Genomic DNA, 24089 nt, shown 5'->3' on the forward strand with positions numbered 1-24089 from the left:
ATGTTCCAGTCTGAGTGTGTTTACCGATTTCCATAGATTTATGCTTTCTTGAAGAACAACTTAGTAGATACCATGTTAAATCCTTCAAGGAAGAAAAGAGTTAGAGTAGATACCATGCCTAACTAGTAGCTTAGGGAAATCAATGGCTTTAGGAGTAGATACCATGTCCTTGTGGCCGGAAAACATTAAGTATCAAGTTATGGGCTGATTTTCTTTCCTAAATAAGGCAGCATCTGGGCGGTGTTGCCCTAGCATCCGGACGGTTGCATTTCCATAACAAGGATTGGCATCCGGATGGTTGTAATTCTTCTCCACGTCTTGCCTTATCAAAGATAGCATTCGGACGGTGTAGACTTGTCTTCTGAACGATTGCAACTGTCTTCCCATATCTGTGTCTGCAAAGGAATTCTTTTTACTTGTCGAATACTGAATGGCATCCGGACGGTATTGCTACGTCGTCCGGATAGATGCACTTGAATGCTGGATTCTTTTCGAACTTTGAAGAGTGTCTGGATGTGTTGCTGTGACGTCCAGACAGATGCAACCTTGCTGTTTGAACCTTCTAGATACTGATGGGAGTCCAGACGGTATTGCCACGTCATCCGAACGGATGTTGCTGATTGATATGCCAGACGCGTTGCTGAGATGTCCGAACGGAAACAAGGGATCTGACTTTTCTGAGTTAGAATCTGCACAGAATCTTCGTTGAACACTTAAAATAGCCTTCTTGAAACACTACAACTTGTCATAATGAGGCTCTTTCTATATTAAAGACAAACATTCTAAATATCTGAAGACTCTGAAATATATGGCATCCCTGTTAAAGAAAGCAGCAACATTACATGATAGTGATTTTGTTAAACAGAATGCAGCCAATATAAAAACTAACAAACTTTCTCTTGGGCTACTCTGGGACAAAAATCACTTGATCGGTTTAAAAAACATTCCCGATCCAAAACTAACATACTCCCCATTTTTGTCTCAAAAGGAAAGGGTAAACAGAGTATAGAAAAATCACAGTAATAAAATACTCCCTCTTGATGTCTCAACAGGACAAGGGTAAACAGAGTATATAAAATCCACAAACAAAAACATTCTAAAATCCAAAACAATAGGAACAAAAGAGAAGAGTCTGCAAGTAGCCCAACAGATCAAAAGTGTGTAAAACAACTGACCGAAAGAGGAACAAAAATCCTCTAGTACCAAATCCTGCTGATCCAGTGAAAGCAAGTGACGAAGAAAGATCCGTATAATAAGCTGGATTTGTGCTACTTCGGCTTCTAACTCTTGAAGCCGGGTACCCATAGACTAAAAACCTTTAGTCGCTTGAGTCTGTAAAGCCTGAAATTGATCATCCGTAGATTGAAATCGTCTAGGCAACTGGTCTGCAAGATAAATGAGAAGATTCACCATTAAACCTTTAACTGGTGCAGATCTGGAGGAAAAAGCTACGGAAGGCTCTGCATGAACTGGGGAAAAAGCTCATCTTAAATCTTGAAATCTTTGGAAATTTTGAACGTATAGCTTCAACAACAGTCTTGTTTTCCAAATGATCCATCAGTCAAATATTGTGTTGGGAGCTGCTGGATAACATATTCCTGAAAATATTTAACAAAAAGCTATCCAAAAATAACACCACAAAGAAATATTAGTTTCTGTTAGTTCCAAAAAGAATGTGGTATTATGACAGCTTTTAATTTGGATGTGCATGAATTTCAAAAGCAAATATAGTAATCCAAATAGCACGGATATATCAATATCCACCCAACACATAGACAGAAAAGGATTTTCATGCATAATATCTCAAGAAAATATCCCAATCAACAAATATTCTAATATTCTAAAAAGCACAAAAACTTAAAAGAACAAGGAAGACATAACAAATACCATGGAATGAGAAGAGATGTGCAGAAAATGCCAAAATCTTGGGAGAAATCTGCAAGACAAACATACAACATGACATGATAAATCAATAAAAATGCAGTGGTGTGAGAATGACAGAGAAAGCTAGGTGAAAATAAATGCACAAACACCTCCTAGCATGTGAGATAAAATCAAACCTGTTCACATTAAAGGTTCAGAATTTACCAAGACAGAAAAGCAGCAACTTGATGTGCTTTTTCTGTCATCCCCAAATAGTACTTGCAGAAATTTCTCAAGACCAAAAAAAAAAATATGGGGGATAAAATAACTAGTTCCTCAAACAGAATGCAAGGTATGAATACGATGTGACATGATAAATAATGCAATGCAAACATACCTAACATGCACTAGGATTTAGGAACCAAAATCCTAGGCATGGTGAGACTTCACATTTACTAGGTGAGTCCACTCCCCTTCAAGAGGTGAATGGTCTCATCATTCTTGACCCATACCTACTTGACCCATGGAGGTGGTTTATGGGTCTTATCCATGTTGGCCATTCTCTTTAGCATACCTTGCATCAGGCTCAACAACCCCTCATAGCTATGGTTGCTATTAGGCATCAGCAGCTTTCTCTTGTAGCTCATTGATTTGTTCTTCTTTGGTTTGCCACTTTGATTAGCAGGAACAAATTGATGTTGATGCCGTGGAGCCTGATGTGCCGTCGGAGGTAGAGTGCCTGATGTAGCTTTTGTTGGCAGCTTCCTCTGAACCTTCGTCTTGTGAGCCTGGAACTGTGGACACTTGGGTCGGATGTGACCGATGATGCCTCAGTGATGACAGGTGGGTAGGCTTCTTTGGTTGGAATGTTTTTTTATAGTCTCTGCAGATTTAAGGTTAGCATTCTCACAAATAATATTGCACTTACCTTTTATATGTCTCCTATGATGAGGAAGAATTTAGATAAGGAAGAATTTTCAACTTTACCTTCCCTCAGAGCATCCTGCTTAATCCAAGGCCTGTGGGATTTCAGCAAATAACAATTTGATCTAATATGACCAATCTTCCCACAATTATGACAAGTAGGAACAAACTTACCTTGTGTTTCTGATTCCTTGGACTTTGGCATCACGCAGTCATTTTAAGTAAGAATTTTCAGAATTATCTAAACAAGCTAGATCTATTATCACAGGCTTAATAAAAAGAGAATTTAATTCAGAATCAAAAGCATGTGAAGTAGAAGCACCTAATTCATCAACAATTATGCCAGACTTGTTAGAATTATCTGTATGAATACAAGACATGCTTTTAAATTATCATTAAATAATTTTTTCAAGAGACCTTCAGATTCCTTTAATTTATTCTCAAGTGTATTAATATTGTTAAACAACATGGTATTCTCAGATTTCAAAGAGTCAATCAAAGCATGTGATTCAGACTATTTAATGATTAAAGACTCTTTTTCTTACTTAACCTTTTTGAGCTCTTTATTGGAATTTTTAGAATTTTTATTCAATTTAAGAAAATCCTCAAATAGCTCATTATCAGAATTCTCTTCAGATAGCTGAGAAGAATTCATGATAAAATGAGTCAACAAAAATATAGATCACACTCAGGAAATTAATCCAAACACGAGTGTACCCGCCTTGATACAAATTGAAAAATAATAGACTCATAATTTACTATGTGTGTGTGATCAATTTGTAACAAAAATTTCTAAATGCGGAATTTAAAAAAGACATATATTTTGTTACCGAAGTGGAAACTCAATTAAGAGAAAAACCACTCTAGGCAGCCAAACCCAGAATATCCACTATTCAGAAGACAAAGCTAGTTACAAAGCAGTAGCACTCACATAGCCCTGATGTAGTGGTCTCCTATCTGAAGGGGTCTTAAATGGAATCCTTTAGCTTAGGGCTACTCCCTAAGCTAGACTTCATGGGTTGATCAAATCACACAGGAACAAACCTAAGAGAGCTAGCACATATCACAATTTCTGCCTAAACACTCTCTATTAGTACAAAGGAATTCAGTACCGAATTCTGTAAATAATATAAGCCTAGAGACCTCTGTTTATAGGCTTTTGAAAACCTAATTCAACACTGATTCGGAGTTCTCTAGGTGGAGTGCAGACATAAACTGAGAGCGTCCGGACGGCAAGTTGCAACCGACTTCCATAATGCGCTTCATGTGTTTCCTTATTAAGGATCAATCTTCTGCGTCCAGACAGTGTTGCCCTAGCGTCCGGACAATTGCTAGCTGTCTTCACTAAAAGTGTCTGCTACGTAGTTCAAAATCTTCTCAAATACTAAATAGCGTCCAGACGGTTCATGCTATCCATGCTGAGATGTTCAGAATCTTCTCAAACACTGATGGGTGTCCGGACGCTGCCACTGGGCCGTCCGAACGGTCAACTGGGGATCCAAATTTTGTTGAGTTGTAAACCACACAGAATCTTCCAAGTGTCTGGAAATTGCCTTTTTGATGCTTGTGACACTGATACTTCTCATATTAAGGCCTTTCCATAGTTGAGAAATAATCTCTGAACATTGTGAAGACTCTGAATAATTATGGCATCCCTATTTCAACAACATACTTACATGGCAGTGATTTTGTCAACAAAATGTAGCCAATAAAACTAACAAATTAATTTTAATTACTTATGCCTTTTAACAAAATGTAGGGTGTTACAGTGTAGTATCAAAGCATTTTGCTCTGAGGACCGTAAGACTTGACCTTCGAAGTCTAGAAATAACACAAGAGCTATAAGAATATAAACTACTTTTCTCTAAAAATGCTTTGTGTGAATTTCAAAATATATGTAAAGTTATTGTTGGATATTCCTATCCTTGGATAATATATGAATGTTTGCATTTCAATGTTTTATTATATGTTAGAAAACATATTGGTATGATTGCATGCAAAACAAAGATTATACTTCTAGATAAGGGATATGAAACCATTTTGATGATTTCAAAACAAGAAGAAAGTTTTAAGGACGAACTGTCAATATTTGTTACGTTATAAGGCCTAGATGATGAAAACAGCTTAAATATAAAGTTTTGTGAAAATGATAAATATATTTATGTTGTAGCATATTTGCATTTCAATTGTCTGATAGTAATGAAACAATCCATTGAATAAGAAGAAATTAAACTCTTATCCCAGAATGGGAATTGATACTCAATCATGTGTTGTTAAAATTTTTCCAAAAAGATTTTTAAAAAAAAAAAACAATTAGAATTCTTTATGAAAAACAAAGGCTTCGAAAAAGTGAAAGATTTTTGAAAAATTCATGCTAATGACATGCAGGTAGAAATATGTATGGTGATATTCACTTGATAGAATATTTTATAGCACATACCACCATTCTATATTGTGTTTATAAAAAAACACCTTGAGTAATATGTGTGATCCTTAAAATTGGTATAGTGATCTTATAAATATTCTTTTATGAGATTTAATAGATTTAGATGTCTAAGTGCAGAGACCTCCCACCCAAGTGATGATCTTAGTGTAAGGTGGACAAGAAACATGAGGTATGAAAATATAAATAATTTCATGAATTAGGATAATTCGATTTAATAATCATTTGAGGAAAGACCGATATGTAAGAATTTCTTATCAAAGTATAATCATATTATCATTGGAAATATAGAATTTGGTGCTTAATACCTTGGCAGATTTGTGGATATTAAGTTGATAAATTCATTAAGCACTTTATTGATATTTTGTATACTAAGAGGTGATACTTGTCAATGTCCATGGTAAAGAATAAACTTTGGAGAAGTTAGAATCTATTGATTGATAAAATATTGAAGTTTTCTAGAGTCTAAGTTGATTGATATAAAAGATTTGATGTACATAGAATGATTCTCTTAGAAAAATCCTTAATTTATGGATGAATATTTTAACCATTAAATTTGAGAAATGATTGACTACATAATTAAATTATAATGATATTAAGGATCCAATCTAATGGTTTTCGAAGATGATACTATTTATGCAGAAACAGGGAAAAGATCATGGTACCATAAGAAGTTGTATCTAAATAAAAGCTAAGGAAATAAAAGTCTGAGGAATAATGATAATGTTATAAGATCATATTGTTTCCTTTATGCACTCTTTGATAAGATTAGTTAAATATGATTGAGGAAATACAAGGACCACAAAGAGGACTACGATATTTGAGGTATGTATTAATAATCATTTAAGTGTTATGATTTATATTCTTATGACTCGATAAGGATAATAATTTATAAGGCTTATAATTTATAAGATTTTGATAAGGACAATGATTTATACCACTTAGAAAGAATAATTCTATCAATAGATTTGGAGGTTGTATAAGTAATAGATTTACTGATTAAAGTTTGGAGATAGGAATCATGTGACAACCAAGGGATTGCTTACTTAAATGAAATACTAATATTTAATTGATTGATTGGCAATAGTTAGCAAGTCATGATTGTGTATACTCAACACGAATTTATACGCTCTCACCTTAGGAGACCGAACTCAGACCAGGTATAATTTCTATTGGTTAAGCATACGAGGTAAGTACATAATTTCATTCGATACTAAAATTGAGTAAGTTTAGTATTCAACTATTAAGATTAAAATTTCTATAATTTACCCCCCTAAGAAGTACACGATAGGATTGGATTAGTTTTGGAAACTCCTAATTCCCTTTTGGTTTGATCTACTCCTACTTCAACTATGATACGTCTTGGCTAACAGAAAGAATTGCTAGTAATTGATACTTAACTTTAGTGATGGATTTAAATTGCCTTGGCTACTGAGATATGATTATGGTAATTATGAATCTTAGCCAAATGAATTGAGAATTTCATGGTGATTTTAGATTTGTTATGATAACAGAATTCTGTGAGGATTTACAAATTGATTTGTATTGGCTAAACTTGAGGTTTTAAAAAGATTAAATGTTGATCATATGATATTAGTCAAAGATTGAGACTTGATGATAGGTATATGTCTTTGATAAAATCTCTTGAGGAAATACAATCTGATATCTCTTGAGAGAATTTAGATGACTATTTTATTGATGCATTGTCAAAAAAATTAAATCCATCTTGGGGTCCATTTGGATTTGAAATTATTATAGATTAATGCGGTTAAGCTACTTTGCCTAGAATCATGATGTAAAAATTATGACAATGTAGATAATAGGTTATGATATATATATCTATATCGAGTCTAGTTGATTTTAGGAAAGTGAGAAATGTTATGTGATAGCTAAAGAAGATTGTTCCTAAATCAAGTATCAGGAACAAGGCAGCTGATTTTGATATTTGATGTTTAAGCCTTATTGATTTTGGAATGGCTGATTTCTGAAATTGAATACTAAGTAAATGTCTGAGTACTAGCTGAACTATATTTGAGGTTAAACCTTACAATAGAATGCAGTGATAGTATCTAAATTATAAATTGAGGTCTATGGACTAATTTGAAGATAAGATTAAGAGACATTATTTTCTTACACCCTTTTTGTGGATAAAGAGGAACATAAATTAATTGAATAAGGGTTATTTGTAGAACTTGATTTTAAAGGAGTAAATATAATTGTGCTTATGATATAGTTCATGTTGCAGTCAAAACAAATTTCTGAGCTATAATAGATCAAATTGATTGATTAGATGAGACGTCTAACTATTTGAATATTGTCATATTGGAGAGTTTCGTAGATTGAAATATAACTTGAGTTTGAACAAAAAGAGAAATATCACAGTTCCCTACTAAGTTGCATTTGAGGATAGTTGAGGTAAATAACATCTCGATTTGAAATTTCTTGCTTAGTGTGAATTATTATGATATGATTTACGTTTTGAGGTCTAAAAAATTAAGGACTATTTCTTACTCGAGGAATATAAATGATAAACCCTGTATTAATGATAAAAGGATCTCCTAGTGGAAAGAAAACTCCGACGCTTACCAAAACCTAAGGATAACTAAGGACGATCTTTTAATCGAAGCGTTAGATCTTGAATAAGATTCTTCCCTAGGATTGGGAGGTGAATTTCATTAACTAAAAATGAAATTTCAATAATAAGAAATAAGATGGAATTTCAATATTCCATTTGAGGTATTTAAAAATATAACGATCTAATCAAGTACTGCTAACACGGAAGAACAAAGTAGACAATGTCTGTGATAAGAGAAAGCCTTTACACTAAAGCAGATAAATGGAAATGATGTGAATGGTATTAAGTCAAATGACCTTATAAGTTAAGATTATATGACGAGATGACATCATTTCCTTCTTTAGAATGTTTCTAAGCAATAACAGTTAAAATAATTCATGTGTATCTGCTAAGTGCTACGTTTAAAATCAGAGTCGCTTGATTTAGATTTAGAAATCTAAATCTTCTTTTAGTGTAAACTTTATGCATAGCATAGTTTACGAATTTCGATGACGAAATTCTGTAAAGGGAGAAGGATGTAGTGCACTAGATTTTAAACTCTGGAATATAGCATCTTAAATTAGAATTTAAGACTATATAAAATGACTTCGATATTTATGGATATTTTTAAATATCCATTAGTTTTAAAACTTTGATTCAATAATATTGTTGAATAATAGATAGACTCAAATATTATGTGAATAAATCAGTGTAAATTATTAGTATAATAATATTAATTTAGGTTATAATAGTAATATTGAGCATAATATTATTTGATATATATATATATATATATATATATATATATATATATATATATATATATATATATATATTATGATTGTTATATTATAATATTATTAAGTTATTGGTGTAATAATATTTATCAGTGAAATAATATTATTAAAAAAATAATATTAATTATAGAACGAACTAGACTTAAAACGGGTTTAAAATTATACCATAAAGATATATTAAATAATAAAGACCTAATAAAGAAAACACCTGCAAATAAAATATTTGCATGTTAACTCAGATTAAAAATAACATAACTCAAGTTTCTGAAACTTGAGATGCAATTTTGTAAAATATTTGCTTCTCTCCCTTGCCTATAAAACATGGCTCCCACCCTTCGGTTTTCACACACCCAAATGCCTCCCTCTTTTCTTATTCTTTTTCTTCTCGTTCATGCTGGTAACACACACACACACAGAGACAGAGACAGAGAGAGTGAGAACTAAAAGAGGCCCGAATCCCCTCATTTTTTCTTTCCTCCTTTTCTCTTCTGTTCCCTGATCCTCTTCTTCCTTCCTCCTAGTGTTTTCCTTCTTTTTCCCATCCAAAACAGAGAGAGACTGTAAGAGACACAAAGAGAGAGACCAATCGGGAGACTAAGAGGAAACATAGAGGGAGAGCCAAAGATTGAGAGACCCATGAGAGAAGAGGCGCCGATCGTGGGGGAGACTGAATCCAGGAGAGAACCCGACGAACCTAGAGACCCGTGAGGCAAGGAGACCAAACAGAGGACCCGATCACTGATGGGTTGATGCCGGAGAAGTAAGAGACGTGATTTCCAGCGAGCTAAGCTGGTTTTTTTTCTTTCTTTCTTTCTTTCTTTTCCGGTGGTTCCTAATGAGATTTTCGGTGGATTTTCTACGAAAATCCTCAAGGTAATCTTAACAATTTTTTTTGATTCTTTTGGATTATTATTAATTTATTTTGGGTAATTAGATTGGTGATTTTTGGTTGATTCTTGATCGGTTACTGTGATGTTTTGATTGTGGGTGTTTTGGTTTCTTGATCGGCCAGTAGTTTGGGATTTAGGACGGTTGTGTATGTGTGAGTGGTTTGGAATTTTGATATCCCTGTTACGATCGAGCCATGCTTGGGTTGATGATTTTAGGTGTTTCGACCAGAAACGTGTGTGTACAAATTGGGGTTTTTGATAATCGGTTACTGGGTGTTTGGGATTGCTATTTTGATCGGCTGTTGTGGCGTGTGTTAACATAGGTTTTCCATGTTTTGATTGTGGTTTGGATTTGGTGAAATTCTAGTCTGATTGAGTGTTGAAGTTCCTATTGGCCGTATTCCTTGTTTGATGGGTTGAATCTATGTGGGTGAAGCTCAGCCCCTGTTCCCTGTTTGTGAGGTTTTGGCCGAATATTTTCCTCTATTTTGGTTTATGGATGTGTTAACTCATACTGTTTTGGGTGAGGTTTGATAGGATAATTTTGTTGGTATGTCGGCAGTAGTAATGGTGGAATCCCCTATTTTGCTGGCCAGCTGATCATGTATTGTTCTGTATTTGGGTGTGAGTTTAATTTGTGTTTGGCTGTTGATGGTGTTGTGTGTTTGGGTGTTCAATTGTTGTTGGTTTTTGGGAGGAAACCCGTATAGTTGAAGCTCGTAGGTGTTTTATGTTTTGTGAAGTGTTCAGCCAATTGGGTGTTGAACTGTGTTTTGGATTTGTGTTGTTTTAATTGTCTTCCTGATTTGTGGTGTTTTAGTCGTATGGTTGTGTGTGCGTTGACCGAACTGTGTTGTGAATTTGGCCGTGTGATGTGATTTCAAATATAGCCAAATTAATATTCGATTTCTTGTTGATTTATTATGGGAAATTTGCTGAATTTGGTCATGTAAAATATTATTTTGGTTAATGGGTAATATTATGGAATTTGGGGTCTTGTCTGGTTGTGATTTTCTTGTGTAGTTTCAATTGCAAATTGTCAGAAATTGATTATTTGCCTGGTTGGTTTTAACTGAATAAGTTGTTGAATAAATACTTAGCTTTGATGGTATAGTTAATGGTTTTTTTTTTTTTAATTAAAATTTAGGGATTATTATGATTTTAATGTTTAAGAAAAAGAAATTTTGGCATTAAAATGATATGTAAAATGATGTGAGTATGAGAGTTTTTAAATGATATATATATATATATATGTGTGTGTGTGTGTGTGTGTGTGTGTGTGTGTGTGTGTGTGTGTGTGTGTGTGTGTGTGTGTGTGTGAGTCTGAGAGTTTTTAAATGATATATATATATATATATATGTGTGTGTGTGTGTGTGTGTGTGTGTGTGTGTGTGTGTGTGTGTGTGTGTGTGTGTGTGTGTGAGAGAGAGTTTTTAAATGATAGATATATATATATGTGTGTGTGTGTGTGTGTGTGTGTCTAAAGTTCAAATATATTATATATACAAGTTTACTTTGATTAAGAATGATTCTGTGTAATAATGATGATATTTCATGTACATAAATGTATTTATTGCAAACATTGAACTGAGAGCTGTACCAAAAGGCTGTAAGTATTTTTAAAATACTTACTGAGAGTGATGCTGAATTTAATAATGTCATGTTTATAGATTTGGATAAATGTTTGCACATGTGAAATTAGCGTATTTTACTATTTTAACTAAACTGGTAAATAACAAAGCTGGTGAGTAGCAGGGAGGCAATGACTACTAGTGGGACCTTAGACTCTTGTAGCAGATTAATAATAAGCAACTAAAACCGTAGGCTTTCGGTCAGCTGGAACTATAGGCTTCCAGCAACAAATAATTAAGCTTTAAGTGAGGGACCGTAAGCTCCCAGAAGATATGTTAATTCGGACCGTAAGCTCCATTATGAGAGGAGTGAAAGAAGATGATAATTAAGACTTACATATAAAACTGTCATCATATAATTGCTTTATATATATATATATATATATATATATATATATATATATATATATATATATATATATATAATCTATGACTATGACTTGCAACCATAGGCTATGAATTGCGTATACATGTAGACAAAAAGTTATATTACATTATGCTTTTCTTTTCTAAATAAATTTGTATACATCACATTACTGAGTCAACTGACTCACACAAATACAATATGAGATTGTGGAAGAATCCGCAATCACATATTTGTTGGTGCAAGTTCGGAAGACGATGTAAGAGATTATTTGCTAGCAGTAAAGATTTAAAGCTAACATTTGTGTAGCTAGTTATAATTAATTGTGATAATTTGTGTTTATATTCCTTTGTATGTAACACGTTTAAGAGAATTGCTTGTATTTGGTAGATTTTACTGTATAAGCTTTTATGTCTTTGTGACACATATTTTGATGTAATTAATATAAAGAAATTAATTAACTTATTATAAATGTTTAGAGGTATCTCAGTCAGCTCAACGTGTTATGTTATAAATTATTAAATCTTTAAGTTTTTTTAAAAAATATTCTGTTGCGTGATGTCGTAATGTCATATAATTAATTAATTTTAATTACTTATGCCTTTTAATAAAAGTCGGAGCGTTACAGCTGTTATGGTAGACGTAAGGTAGAAAAGAAAATAGTTGGCTCATTGCAAAACTTAGTGAGTTTTACAATACTGAGTTGGTGAAATCATATTTTCACCTATGCAAATGTGGCTACCACCAATATCGTGTAGATGTTAATGCTTTGTCTTTGATGTATATAATATTTTGATTAAACCTGAAACAGATAGACAAATATATGGCTCTGATGATGTAATTATCACTTTTTAGTTTATGATAATAGTTTCCACTGCATAGTCAATTATCTCTGATGTGTCATATACATATTATGGGATGTGTACATTAAGTTGGCTTAATGACTAATCGTCATGCCAAAGTGGTGATTCTATTTTGTAATAATAATAAAAAAGGGTCGTCACACTAATTCAGGTTGACCTCTACCTTTTATCTTATAAATAGGTTCATATACTAGATATAAATGGAGAACGATTATTTTATGCATTAAGCATATTTTTCTCTCAAAAGCTAATTTAAGCATCGGAGTGGGACTTTCGGAAGGATCTCTTAATTTTAGTTGTTTTGCAATGTTTTTGAGAGCGTGAAGAACATTGCAGAACGGGCAATTCACACATTACAGGAAACTATTCTAACAAAAAGAGAGAATGAAATTAAATCTAGACAATTGAAAAAACTATAACACATATGATGTACATTTTTTACAATACGTAAGCCAAATAAATCCCTTATCATTATATCATTATCTTAAAAGGTAAAACAAAAAAGTTAGGTGCATAAAACTACTTGAAAAATCCAAATTATAAACATTAGGCAAATAGTTAATACCCATATAAGCAAGCATGGTCTTCTTAATTCACCTGTAGATTAAACTTCTGCCCCACCTCAATTACCAGGGATTGAAAATTGACCTTTTTCTTTAGATGAGGAGGTTAGAGCATTTGGGCCAAAGGGTGCTGGCGTGAACAATTAAATAGTTGAAGTAATAATGAATAAAATATATACAATTTGGAAGAAACAAGGGGTGTCTTGTTTTTTTTAACCAGAGAAAAATTCAAATCTCTATTAATTTATTTATTTTTTTTATTATTTTTTTTTATTATTATTATTTTTTTTACAATAATTCAAATCTTTATTAACTTCGCTTCCTATTTGCATAAATCAGAATCAAGATAACAATTAATCAAGCAATGCTAGCAAACTTTTTGAGCTAATTAAAGAACCCCCCATGCCTTCTTCCATCCTATTAAACTAAAATAACGAGGAATGTATTTTAGAGTTACTCTACTACCATCAAATCATATTATAGTGTGGACCAAATCTAATTCAATGAATTGTTCTATGTACTTAGTATATGGTATTACAGTTTTAGAGTTAAATAGCTACTATCAGTCTACTACTAAATTTTACTTGCAATTTAGTGTTCGTTAGGTAAAATTTTGAGAGGTATTTTGAGTTTGAATTTTTGAACAAGGTAAAAGTTGAGAACTAATTTGGTAAGGCCACGTTTGAGAAGAGATGAAAGTTAATTTAATAAAATTTTGATAGAGTGTTTTATAAACAATAAAAATTGAAAAATATTTTTCTAAAATAGAAATAGTGTTGTAGCTGTGCCACTGTTGTGGTGTGATTTGGCAACCCATGACGGGGCAGCCCATGAGACAAAGTGGTCACCACCATTGTGTGGTGGCAGCAACACCACAATTTTTTTTTTTTTTTTTTTAAATGTTGTATTTTATTTGGTTGAGAAGTGTTTTGAGTTTTGAATTGAGTTTTGTAATCTGTTTTAAAAAATGTGTTAATGGTGGGATAACATTTGACTGTTGATTTGGTTAACTAGTTTTGAAAAGACTTTTCCACATTTGAAAAAAAAATAAATGTTTTTTTTTTTTCATCTTTTACTTATATTTTATCTATCTTCATGCAAGAAATTGACAAATTCACCATTGAATATGTGAGATCAACATACAATCCTATAAATTTAATAATGAATTTACAAAAAAAAAAAAGAAGTTAAAAATAAATAAAAAAGATGCATGTATATCATCTCTCATCGAAAAGTAAAAAGTATTTTGTAGAAATTTATCCCACTATCCCTTAAATTTATTTGACAGGGTTGGAAGGAAAAAATAAGAATAATAATAATAATAAATCATGAGACAAAATATTAAGAATGTTTGAGTAAAGGAAAGTCAGTTAACTGGTCCTCGGAATTTGATGGAAGCAAACAAATTGTAAGACATGGAGAAGTAAGAGCATTCAGCAGTTTTTTTGAAGGCCTGTTTCTTAAATTTTGGAGAAAATTTTAAGAAAGTTATAAAAACTTTTTTACAGCAGTTATTTTTAAATTTTTGTTTCCTAAAAAGTGAATAGTACTTTTCATTTAATTGTTTATTCACAAAATATATTATCTCTTCTTTACTTTATTTTTCTTTCCTATTTTTAATTAGAGTAAATGTAAAAAATATATTATCTATCTCATATTATATCTTTTTTTTTTATACTTTTAATTAAAGTAAAAGTAAAAAAAATAATATTTTAAAGATATAAGAAAAAAATGAAGAGAAAGTAATGTGAGGTGTTTTTTATAGAGAAATAAAAAGTAATTTTGTTTTTTATATTTAAGAAAAATAGTTAGAGAGCCGCTGAGAATGCTTTAATGAAATGACCAAAATCCCCCTACTACATTCAGGAATATTCTCTACTGGTCCGATCCACACTCTCAGCTCCCAGCACTCGACCCAGTGACCAGCAATAGTTACAACAGCAACAGAGAGAGAGAGAGAGAGGGTCTTCTCACTTCTCACAGCCACCATTTAAGACCATTACACATGCGTGCTGAATAAGCCATTTCACATTCACTACTCACACACCGCCACCCTCACAAACCCTAGATCTTGTACCTTCACGCATACACAAGACTCCCCCCATCTTCACGTAACTCTAACAGCACGCACACATACACTCTCCCGAATCCCGCAAACCCCATTTTTCTCACACGCCCTTTTGGTTCTCCATTGCCCAATTCAACAAACCTCATTTTCAGATCTGGGCTTTTCTTCCCCACATCCACTCCCCCACAATCCTCCATTTATGCAATTTGGGATTTTTCGATTTTCTGGTCCCCTTTCTTCAAGTTCTGCAATATTATCCGATCCCTTCTATAAGAAATCGAAAACCCAGTTCGGGTCTTGCACTGTTTCGGAATTGTCTTAGACTGAATTTTGCTCCTATTTGTTTCGGAATTTTGTTAAATTTGATAAATTCAATAGTGTCTATGTCTTGTAAATTTTCTACAATTTAGGGGATTTGCTTAAATTGATTTGGATTTCAGATTTTCGCGTGCTTTATATGCTTAGATCCGACTACTACTGAGCATGCTATATATGTGGTAGTAGTGAATTTTAGGTAGTGGGTTCTCATGGCAATGCCATCGGGAAATGTGGTTTTATCGGACAAAATGCAGTATCCAAGCGGTGGTGGAGGGGGTGCCGGTGGTGCTGGTGGCGGTGGAGGCGGGGGTGAGATCCACCAGCACTATCAACGACAATGGTTCCCGGATGAGCGGGACGGGTTTATCTCGTGGCTTCGTGGTGAATTTGCCGCTGCCAATGCAATAATCGACTCTTTGTGTCACCATTTGCGCTCCGTGGGCGAACCGGGCGAGTATGATATGGTTATAGGGTGTATTCAGCAGAGGCGCTGTAATTGGAACCCGGTGCTACATATGCAGCAGTACTTTTCAGTGGCTGAAGTGGTATATGCGCTGCAGCAGGTGGCGTGGAGGAGGCAGCCGCGGTATTTTGAGCCGGTGAAGGCGGGAGGCAAGGAGTTTAAGAGATCTGGTATGGGGTTTAAGCAAGGGCATAGGGTTGAGGAGGTGAAGGAAGGACATAATTCTACTGTAGAGTCTAGTCATGATGGAAATTCATCGATTGGTGTTGTGGGTTCGGAGAAAGTCGAGAGAGGGAGGGAGAAAGGGGAGGAAGTTAAGTTGGATGATAAGTGTTCAGCGCTTGGAGAGGAGAGAAAAGGTAATCCTTTGGGTTTGCCTAGGGTTTGTTTAGATAAATGTGCTGTTATTCAAGTTATGGTGAATGCTATATTAATTGGTGAATTGATTCTCATAAGATGCTGGCTGGAGATGACTGGCAATCGTTATTTTGAATGATTTGATGTTAGTGGTATTGATTAGGAAATTAACTTCTCTTGAAGCATGTTTTGGGTGGACCTATTTTACTGAGTATTTTGAATAAGAAATTATTTTTTCTCTTGGGTCAATTTTTAGTTTAATTTGTGAGTCAATCAGGTAATTGTTCTATTCTACATGATAGTCGCATCTTTAGATTTTTGGCTACCTTCCCAATTCTGAAATCATGTTATTTTCGCTGCTTGTCTCCCTATCAAATCCTTGAATTTATAGTTATCACCAAAAATTTATTCTCAATGGCACTGTTTTTCCTGTACAGCAAATTTACAATGTTTAATTTGCCCATTTGTTTGTTTTGGTCCCCTTCCCTCCTTGGGTTATGGAAAAACGTTTGTTTTTTCTTTCCTTTATTATCGGAAAATTGTGACTCTTTTAACTGACAGTTCTTACTCTCCTAACGAAGGCTCAATACATCTTTTATTATGCCTTATCTCGACCACAACAATCAATTATTAGAGTTACAGAAATTATGAAAGATGTGATTATTTGGAAAGATGCCTTGTACTTGAGAGCGGCTACATGGCAACACTGACTTTTATTTCTCTGGTTGCTGAAGCAGATACTGGCACAAAGTCTCTTGCAAATAGCAGGTTCAAGAGTTCAGGGAATTCTGAAGCAATGGTTTATGGCAACTCACAATCTGAAACCAAGGTGGTAGAAGAAGGATGCACCTCAAATTCCAAAGGTATACCCTTTCTTGGATTTCTTTTCTGTATTTGCTGGGTGTTAAGGATAAGAAGGGGCGGGGGCAAGTATTAGAAGGTTCTTTAATTGTGCGGTAGTTCAAAACTTCTTGGGACTTAATGATACTGATTGAGGTGGCATCCTAGCTCATCGGTTATATAGGGTATGGGTTTCATCTATTTATTGGCCAAAACGGAAAAACTGGAGGCGCTATACTCAGTATTAGAAGGTTATTAAATTGTGTGGTAGTTCTCTTGGGACTTAATGATACTGATTGAGGTGGCATCCCCTAGCTCATCGGTTATATAGGGTATGGATATCATCTATTTATTGGCCAAAAAGGAAAAAAAAGGAGGCGCTATACTCTGTGAGTGCGACTTGAAAGCTAATTTGGTCCATCTTTAGCATATAGAGGATTGGGTGGTTATTAGTATCTATGGAAAATTTTGACTAATGTGGAATAAACAAGCTCTTTCTTGCTGCATTTGATTTATGGAAATAGAAAACAAAGACTCTCTCTCTTGCATGGATTTAGGACTAACACTACTTATCAAGATGGTTTCTGTATTAAGTTCTATTCTATTATAATTATTTTTGTTATTCTATTTTGAAATGGGTTCCTGTAATGTTCCTCCAGAGAATCATTTGAATTTAGAAAAAAACCAGAATGAGAAGCCGAATCTTGCTACTGTCCCAAAAACGTTTGCTGGCACTGAGATGTTTGAGGGGAAGGCGGTAGTATTCTACTAAATACTTTCATGGGTATCTTTCCTTTAATGAAAAGTTTTTAATTTTGTTTACTTCTAACATTCACCTAATTTTGGTTCAGGTTAATGTAGTTGACGGACTGAAAGAGTATGAAAAATTATTTGATGATTTGGAAGTTCAAAAACTCATTTCATTGGTAAATGATTTGAGGGCTGCAGGAAAAAGAGGACAATTTCAAGGCAAGTTTACTAATGCATTTTCTTTCTTTGGAATTTCAGAAGATAGCCCTTCTTTTTGCTTCTCCTTTCTCTAAGACAGTATCTAAGATATTCACATAATTTTCCTGTTGCAATTTCACTATGTAGAAATTTGAAATTTCAACCACAAATATCTCCATTCCATGTATCTTCTAAAAGTCGAGGGAGATTTGTTTCTGGACGCATTGCTTGTGACATGGATGCCATTATTTGTGTTAGGTGACGCCTGTTACAAAATGTTGGAAATGGACGCTACTTTCTGTGATATCAGTGCAAGTGATCCATGGAAAAGAGAAAATATTTTTATAATTCTCTGCAATTTTATTTTATTTTTTAATTTCTTTTAACGACGGGGAGCCTTCAAGGCAGGTTCATTTCGTATACCTACCCTTGAAAGGCAACCCCGGACCAATTCATGGTTCTCTCAATTAGTACTAGAAAAATTTAAAATTCATCTCTGTGTGTCGTGGATATTTTTTGGGGGGATAAGTATTGTGGTTTTTTGTTAATATGTTTTGAATAATTCTTCAATTCTGAACTAAATGTTGCGTTATGTGCATTTCTTTTTTCTTTTTTTAAAGAGACTACATTTTATAAGTTTGCCACTCAAATCAGTTTTCACTTCTCAAACATTGAAAACTCTTCTCAAATATTATCCAAACGGATTTTCAGATGTGAATTAGAATGGGTGCTTTACAATTCAGAATTTTAGATGTGGCCCCACCCGTGACACACTTTTCAAAGGAAACCACGACTCTTTTAGAAACACAAATCACTTATCAAAAAATAATACACAAAACACTTCTAAAAAAAAGTTAAATACTATACTCTTTTATTTTTTTTTTTATTTTTTTTATTTTTTTTTATTTTTTATTTTTACACCTTCAGGTGTGGAGATTGTTATTTACAATTTTTTCCAGGTGTGGAGGCTTCTTGTTACAAATAAAAATAAAAACGCTGGTGTGGTGGCCATTAGTGACTGCCTGACCCATGATGGTGGCTGCCAGGTGGCCGCTGATCTGTATGGCTCCCACCATTTGGCAGCCCTGCGGTAGGCTGTCAGGTCCGTCTGACGGCCCCTTAGTGGCCGCCATGGAGCAGCAGGTTTTTTTTTTTTTTTTTTTTTTTTTTTTTTTTTTTAATTATTATTTTACAGAAATATTTTTCAATTTTTTGTTTTTCCGAAAACTCTTCAAAACTTTATCAAACAAATTTTCTTTTGTGGACTCTACGGACAACACATTTTTTTCAAATATGGCCCTCACCAAAGTAATTCTCAATTTTTACCTTTTTCAAAATTCTTTTTAATACCCAAAACACTTCTCAAAACTTAATTTTTTTTTTTTTTAATAAGTATCGTGGTTTTGCTAAAATGTTCTAGACAATTCGTTAGTTTTGAACTAAATATTGCGTTATGTGCATCTTCTTCTCCTTTTTTTTTTTTTTTTTTTTTTTTTTTTTTTTTTTCATGCATTTCCTTAAAATTGCATTGTGTAAATGTACCATCTAGGGTTTATTTATAGCTTCACCAAACATGGTCCTAAATTCTTCTTCTCCTTTTCCTAACCCTAGTTGGTGTGAGTTGGGGGGGGGGGGTACACTACTTTAAATTTTGGCTCTTGGCCCATAGGCAGTGTATGACAATCTTGGAAAGTTAGTCTCACATTGAGAAGATGAATTGCCCACATTGAATGGGTGGATTATAAAGGTGTTTTTAAGTATTAAGTCCTATATTGGTTCCTTGCTAGGTGAATTGAGCTTTATAAGTGATTATAGGGAGTTCTAATTGTAACTTGACTAGTTATTTTAGAATGATAGCATAGATGCAGCTAGCGTTTTCCTTGAATTGTTACAAATGATATTAGAGTAATCTAGTAACACCATGTGGCTAATGAGGCCCTGCTTGGATTGAGCCTTGACAAAGACGTTAGGGATTTGAGGTGAGGCCCTGCATGGCTTGAGCCTTGACAAAGAAGTCGAGGAGAGAGAGAGAGAGAGATTGTGATAGCCCAAAAAGTTAGTTTCACATTTGGAAGATGAATTGCTCATATTAAGTGGGTGGATTATAAAGATGTTCATGAAGTAGGAAGTCCCACATTGGCTCCTTACTTGGTAATTCTAGTCAAGTTACAATTGGAACTCTTTTTAGAATCATTTATGAAGCTCAATCTTATCTAGTAAGGAATCAATGTGAGACTTAATACCTACGACTACCTTTATAACCCAATCTAATCTAGTAATGAATCATTTTGGGATTTAGCACCTACGATTACCTTTATAATCTACCTTGGACAGACTTTTTGGGGTGTCATAATCTCCATCATTTAAATCCATGGCGTTCTCATCAAGGTTCACTCCATGTTGTACCTCAACGCTACATGGTTTTATTAGGTTGCTCTGATACCATTTGTAACAATTGAGAAAAAGTGTACTAGCCATATCTGCGCTAACATTCTTAAAAAACTAGTCAAGTTACAATTGGCGCTCCTAAAATCATATATAAAGTCTAATCCTACATAGTAAGGAACTAATATGAGACTTAGCACCCATTAAACCTTTATAATTCAATGTGAGCAATTCATTTTCCCAACATGAGACCAACTTTCTGGGGTGTTACACAGTGCTTCTACCCCACTTCTTATGGATTTGGGGGTTAAATCGAAGCTGGAATTCCCCAATGCGGAGCCACCAAGTTAATTATATTCAAAGTACCTAAGATAGGTTGCCAAATTCCTGAGCCATAACAGATATGGGATCTTTTCATTCTCATCACTACATCTTACTAGCTTCTGGCTAGTTTTTTATTTAAACCAAAAATTAGCATAAACAGTAATGCTTTCATGAAATGCATACAGATGCAGAAAGAGATGAAACCATAGAAGCTGCTTAAAACATCGTAAAAAATATTCATGTCGAATTTACCAAAATTCAGTTTATGCCGATTATTTAAAGAAAGAAATGGAAAACTAGAGCATATGGTTTGATGCCACTAGTCTCGAGTCTCAACATATATCAGTTATATAGACCTGCATAATGAAACTAATTATGAGTCATACTGTATACTTTATATTGTTTTGGTTATGAAGAAGCACTTTATTGTTTTCTGGGACCTTTGGCCTAACTTCTTTTATCCTAGGTAAGTAGAGATAAGTTGTGTTCAAAGTTTTTATTTATTTATTTATTTATTTTTTAAATCTCCAAGCAAAGCTATGCCATTTAGCATTCAAAGAACCTGTTGACTATTGTCCTCCAACTTCTTTTAGTTTGGCTCTGGGAAGTGTTGGGAGGGGGTTATTATATGAGGTCCATGTAGTAGCCATATTATGCATTGCAAAAGAGTTGTTTTCTGCATATTGGACAGCTGGTCGGTTATTTGCCCTCTTGAGAAACCTTTTTGAGTAAAGCTCAATGATGCAACTATTATTCTAACTGCTGCATTACTGATATTGTTATTATTTAATTTTCATATGTAAACATATTCTGGTCTCCTTTCTGGCAAGAGAGAGGGAGGGAGGGCCTGTCCCAACTGTGTATGCATTGGAACAAAAATTGTTCCAATGACTGATCTATTTTATTGTTTCATTACCTCTTGTTGTCAAATTACTTTTAGCTTGAGCATTTTTATGTTCTGATTTATAAGGAAGAATTCTCTTTCAAGGTAAATAGAAAATAAAAATTGCTAACATTTTACTTGCCAAGAAACAGGTCAAACGTATGTGGTCTCAAAGAGGCCTATGAAGGGACATGGAAGAGAGACGATTCAGTTGGGTCTCCCTCCAGAAGATGACAATGGAGTAGGATCCTCTAAAGGCATGTTCCATTTTACGTAGTTTTTCTTTTGATAATAAATCTTGGGAGTTCTTTTAGTAGGGATATTACGACTGTCATCTTTTTCCTTAAATTCTCTGTTAATAAATGTTGCAGAGCGGAAAATAGAATCCATCCCTGCCCTGCTACAAGATGCTATTGAACGCTTAGTAGGCTTGCAAATTGTGACTGTGAAGCCAGACTCTTGCATCATTGATTTCTATAATGAGGTTGTTAATAATGGTATTTTCTTTTGTATTAAAGTGTGTGATTTGCCAAGCTATCCTAATTTTATGGTGATTGTCTGTAGGGTGATCACTCGCAGCCTCACAAGTTTCCAGATTGGTTTGGGAGGCCTGTTTGCATCCTTTTCTTGACAGACTGTGATATGACCTTTGGAAGAGCAATAGGGATCGACCATCCTGGGGATTTTAGAGGCTCTCTCAAGCTTTCTCTTACGCCTGGGTAATGATTTTGAGCCATGTCTCGCTTTGCTTCTTGTTGTTTTAGTTGCCTTTTGTCATCTTTCTAGAAGAAAATTCATACCTCCATAGCATAATGTGCTTGAAAAAACTTTCAGCATGTCAAAAAGAACTTTGTGGACGAGAAATTACTAAAATTTGCGATCAGTTACATCAACTAAGTATTATTTTAAGTCAAAACTGAAAGGATCACCTTAGGAAAGATAGGTCGGCCCCATCCATGGATAACTTTTATAGTAGTCAATAGATGGCGTTTCCATTGACATAACTTCCACATGCCGTAAGACCCTACAACTTTGAGTTCAACCAAGGCCACATCACGATATTTACATTTTCAACAACTGCTACATTGTTATTCTTGTCTGCAGAAACTCTTCATAGAACCATTAGAAGGAGCCTCTTTTGTTAATACATGATGCAAACTAGGGCTTAAAAAAAAAAAAACATGTTTGCTATGGTCAATTAGCGTTATATCTCACTATAGATGTATTATTTATTCTCCTGCAGCTTCTTCACTTACAATTTAAATTTTTTTTTGAGATTCAACTGAAGTATTTAGATTTCCTGTTTCCTGATAAATGTTTATCACCATGAAACACACAGATCTCTCTTAGTAATGCAAGGAAAATCCTCAAATTTTGCACAACATGCAATTCCCTCCCTCCGGAAACAAAGAATACTTGTTACTTTCACAAAGTCTCTGCCAAAGAAATCCACACCTAGTGATGGTCAGAGTCTTGCTTCACCTGCAGTAGCCCAATCATCCCACTGGCCTCCACCACCCAGTAGATCTCCCAATCATATTCGCCATCCTGTGGCTCAAAAGCATTATGCTGCTGTTCCTAGTACTGGTGTATTGCCAGCCCCACCTCTTCGTCCTCAAATTCCTCCTCCAAACGGCATCCAACCAGTTTTTGTAACCACTCCCATTGCACCAGCTATTCCTTTTCCTGCACCAGTTCCCCTTCCTGCACCAGTTGCCCTCCCACCTGGTTCGACCGGATGGCCAGCTGCTCCAGCAAGGCATCCTCCACCCCGCTTCCCTGTCCCTGGCACTGGAGTTTTCCTTCCTCCACCAGGTTCTGGTAATTCAACTCCTCAACAGTTACCAGGTACTGCTACTGAAGTGAACATTTCTGCTGAGATGGCTTCCCTACCTGAAAAAGAAAATGGTTCCGGGAAATCTAGTCATAATACAAGTGCTTTGCCAAAAGGAAAAGCAGAAGGGAAACCACAAAGGCAAGACTGTAATGGAAGCGTGGATGGAACTGGCAGTGGATGGGCAGTGGTGAAGGAAGAACAAGAGCAGAGTGCTGACAATGTTGTGGCAAGCCAGCCAGCCGGAGCAGTTTAGAGAGAGAGAGAGAATGAGATTTTTTTTTTTTTTCTAAGGGGTAGGCTGCGAACTTCAATGAGTTTGAAGCAAATGTAAAGAGCGGCAACAATCGAGACGTGACACTACATACTACGAAAGGGGAACCGAAGGGAGGGGGAAGAACTTTTCAGTTCTCTTTGAAGTCTCCTGTGTCCTCTTTTCCTTTTTTGCTGTCTTATTATATGAACTCTTACACTACGTGGAAAACTCAGATTCTTAATTTAACTGTGCCTCTTTCATGTCTTTCTCAAAAGTTTTGGTTTGGGGTTCGTTGTGAGTAATAGGTATGGTATGCAAACCTATGTTTGTCTGCTTTAAATCAATTCACGGATCAAAAGCTTAAAACCTGAAGGAGAAATTGACTCCAGAATATCTTCATTGAAAGAAACAAAAGTTCTGGGTCATGGGGGTATTAGCTTTAACTCGACAAATAAAAGAAAGAATAATTCTATGTAGTTTACTTTTATATAATTGGATGGCATGACAATAAAAAAATTTA

At 34.5% G+C, this 24089-nt stretch overlaps 1 protein-coding gene across 2 annotated transcripts; it reads left to right on the plus strand.

Moving 5' to 3' along the window:
- The first annotated feature begins 14789 nt into the window (after window positions 1-14789).
- Window positions 14790-23833, plus strand: LOC133877779 (RNA demethylase ALKBH10B). Of its 2 annotated transcripts, none has more exons than XM_062316187.1 (8): window positions 14790-16101; window positions 16834-16962; window positions 17599-17696; window positions 17791-17908; window positions 21632-21736; window positions 21851-21963; window positions 22044-22198; window positions 22819-23833. In XM_062316187.1, the coding sequence occupies exons 1-8, from the start codon at window positions 15489-15491 to the stop codon at window positions 23567-23569; spliced, it is 2082 nt and encodes a 693-aa protein (XP_062172171.1). In that variant the 5' UTR covers window positions 14790-15488; the 3' UTR covers window positions 23570-23833. The 2 variants fall into 2 exon arrangements, with proteins under 2 accessions (XP_062172171.1, XP_062172179.1); XM_062316195.1 differs by having other exon boundaries at window positions 14791-16101; window positions 16837-16962.
- Window positions 23834-24089: the final 256 nt, after the last annotated feature.

The sequence above is a fragment of the Alnus glutinosa genome, chromosome 1 (genome assembly GCF_958979055.1).
Source record: "Alnus glutinosa chromosome 1, dhAlnGlut1.1, whole genome shotgun sequence".
Taxonomy (NCBI): domain Eukaryota; kingdom Viridiplantae; phylum Streptophyta; class Magnoliopsida; order Fagales; family Betulaceae; genus Alnus; species Alnus glutinosa.

Excerpts from the sequence above, each read along its gene's own strand:
- LOC133877779 (XM_062316187.1), top strand. The coding sequence starts at position 15,489 with ATGGCAATGCCATCGGGAAATGTGGTTTTATCGGACAAAATGCAGTAT. Across the intron at positions 16,102-16,833 it reads GCTTGGAGAGGAGAGAAAAG|CAGATACTGGCACAAAGTCT; the intron begins GTAATCCTTTGG and ends TGGTTGCTGAAG. Across the intron at positions 21,964-22,043 it reads TCATTGATTTCTATAATGAG|GGTGATCACTCGCAGCCTCA; the intron begins GTTGTTAATAAT and ends GATTGTCTGTAG.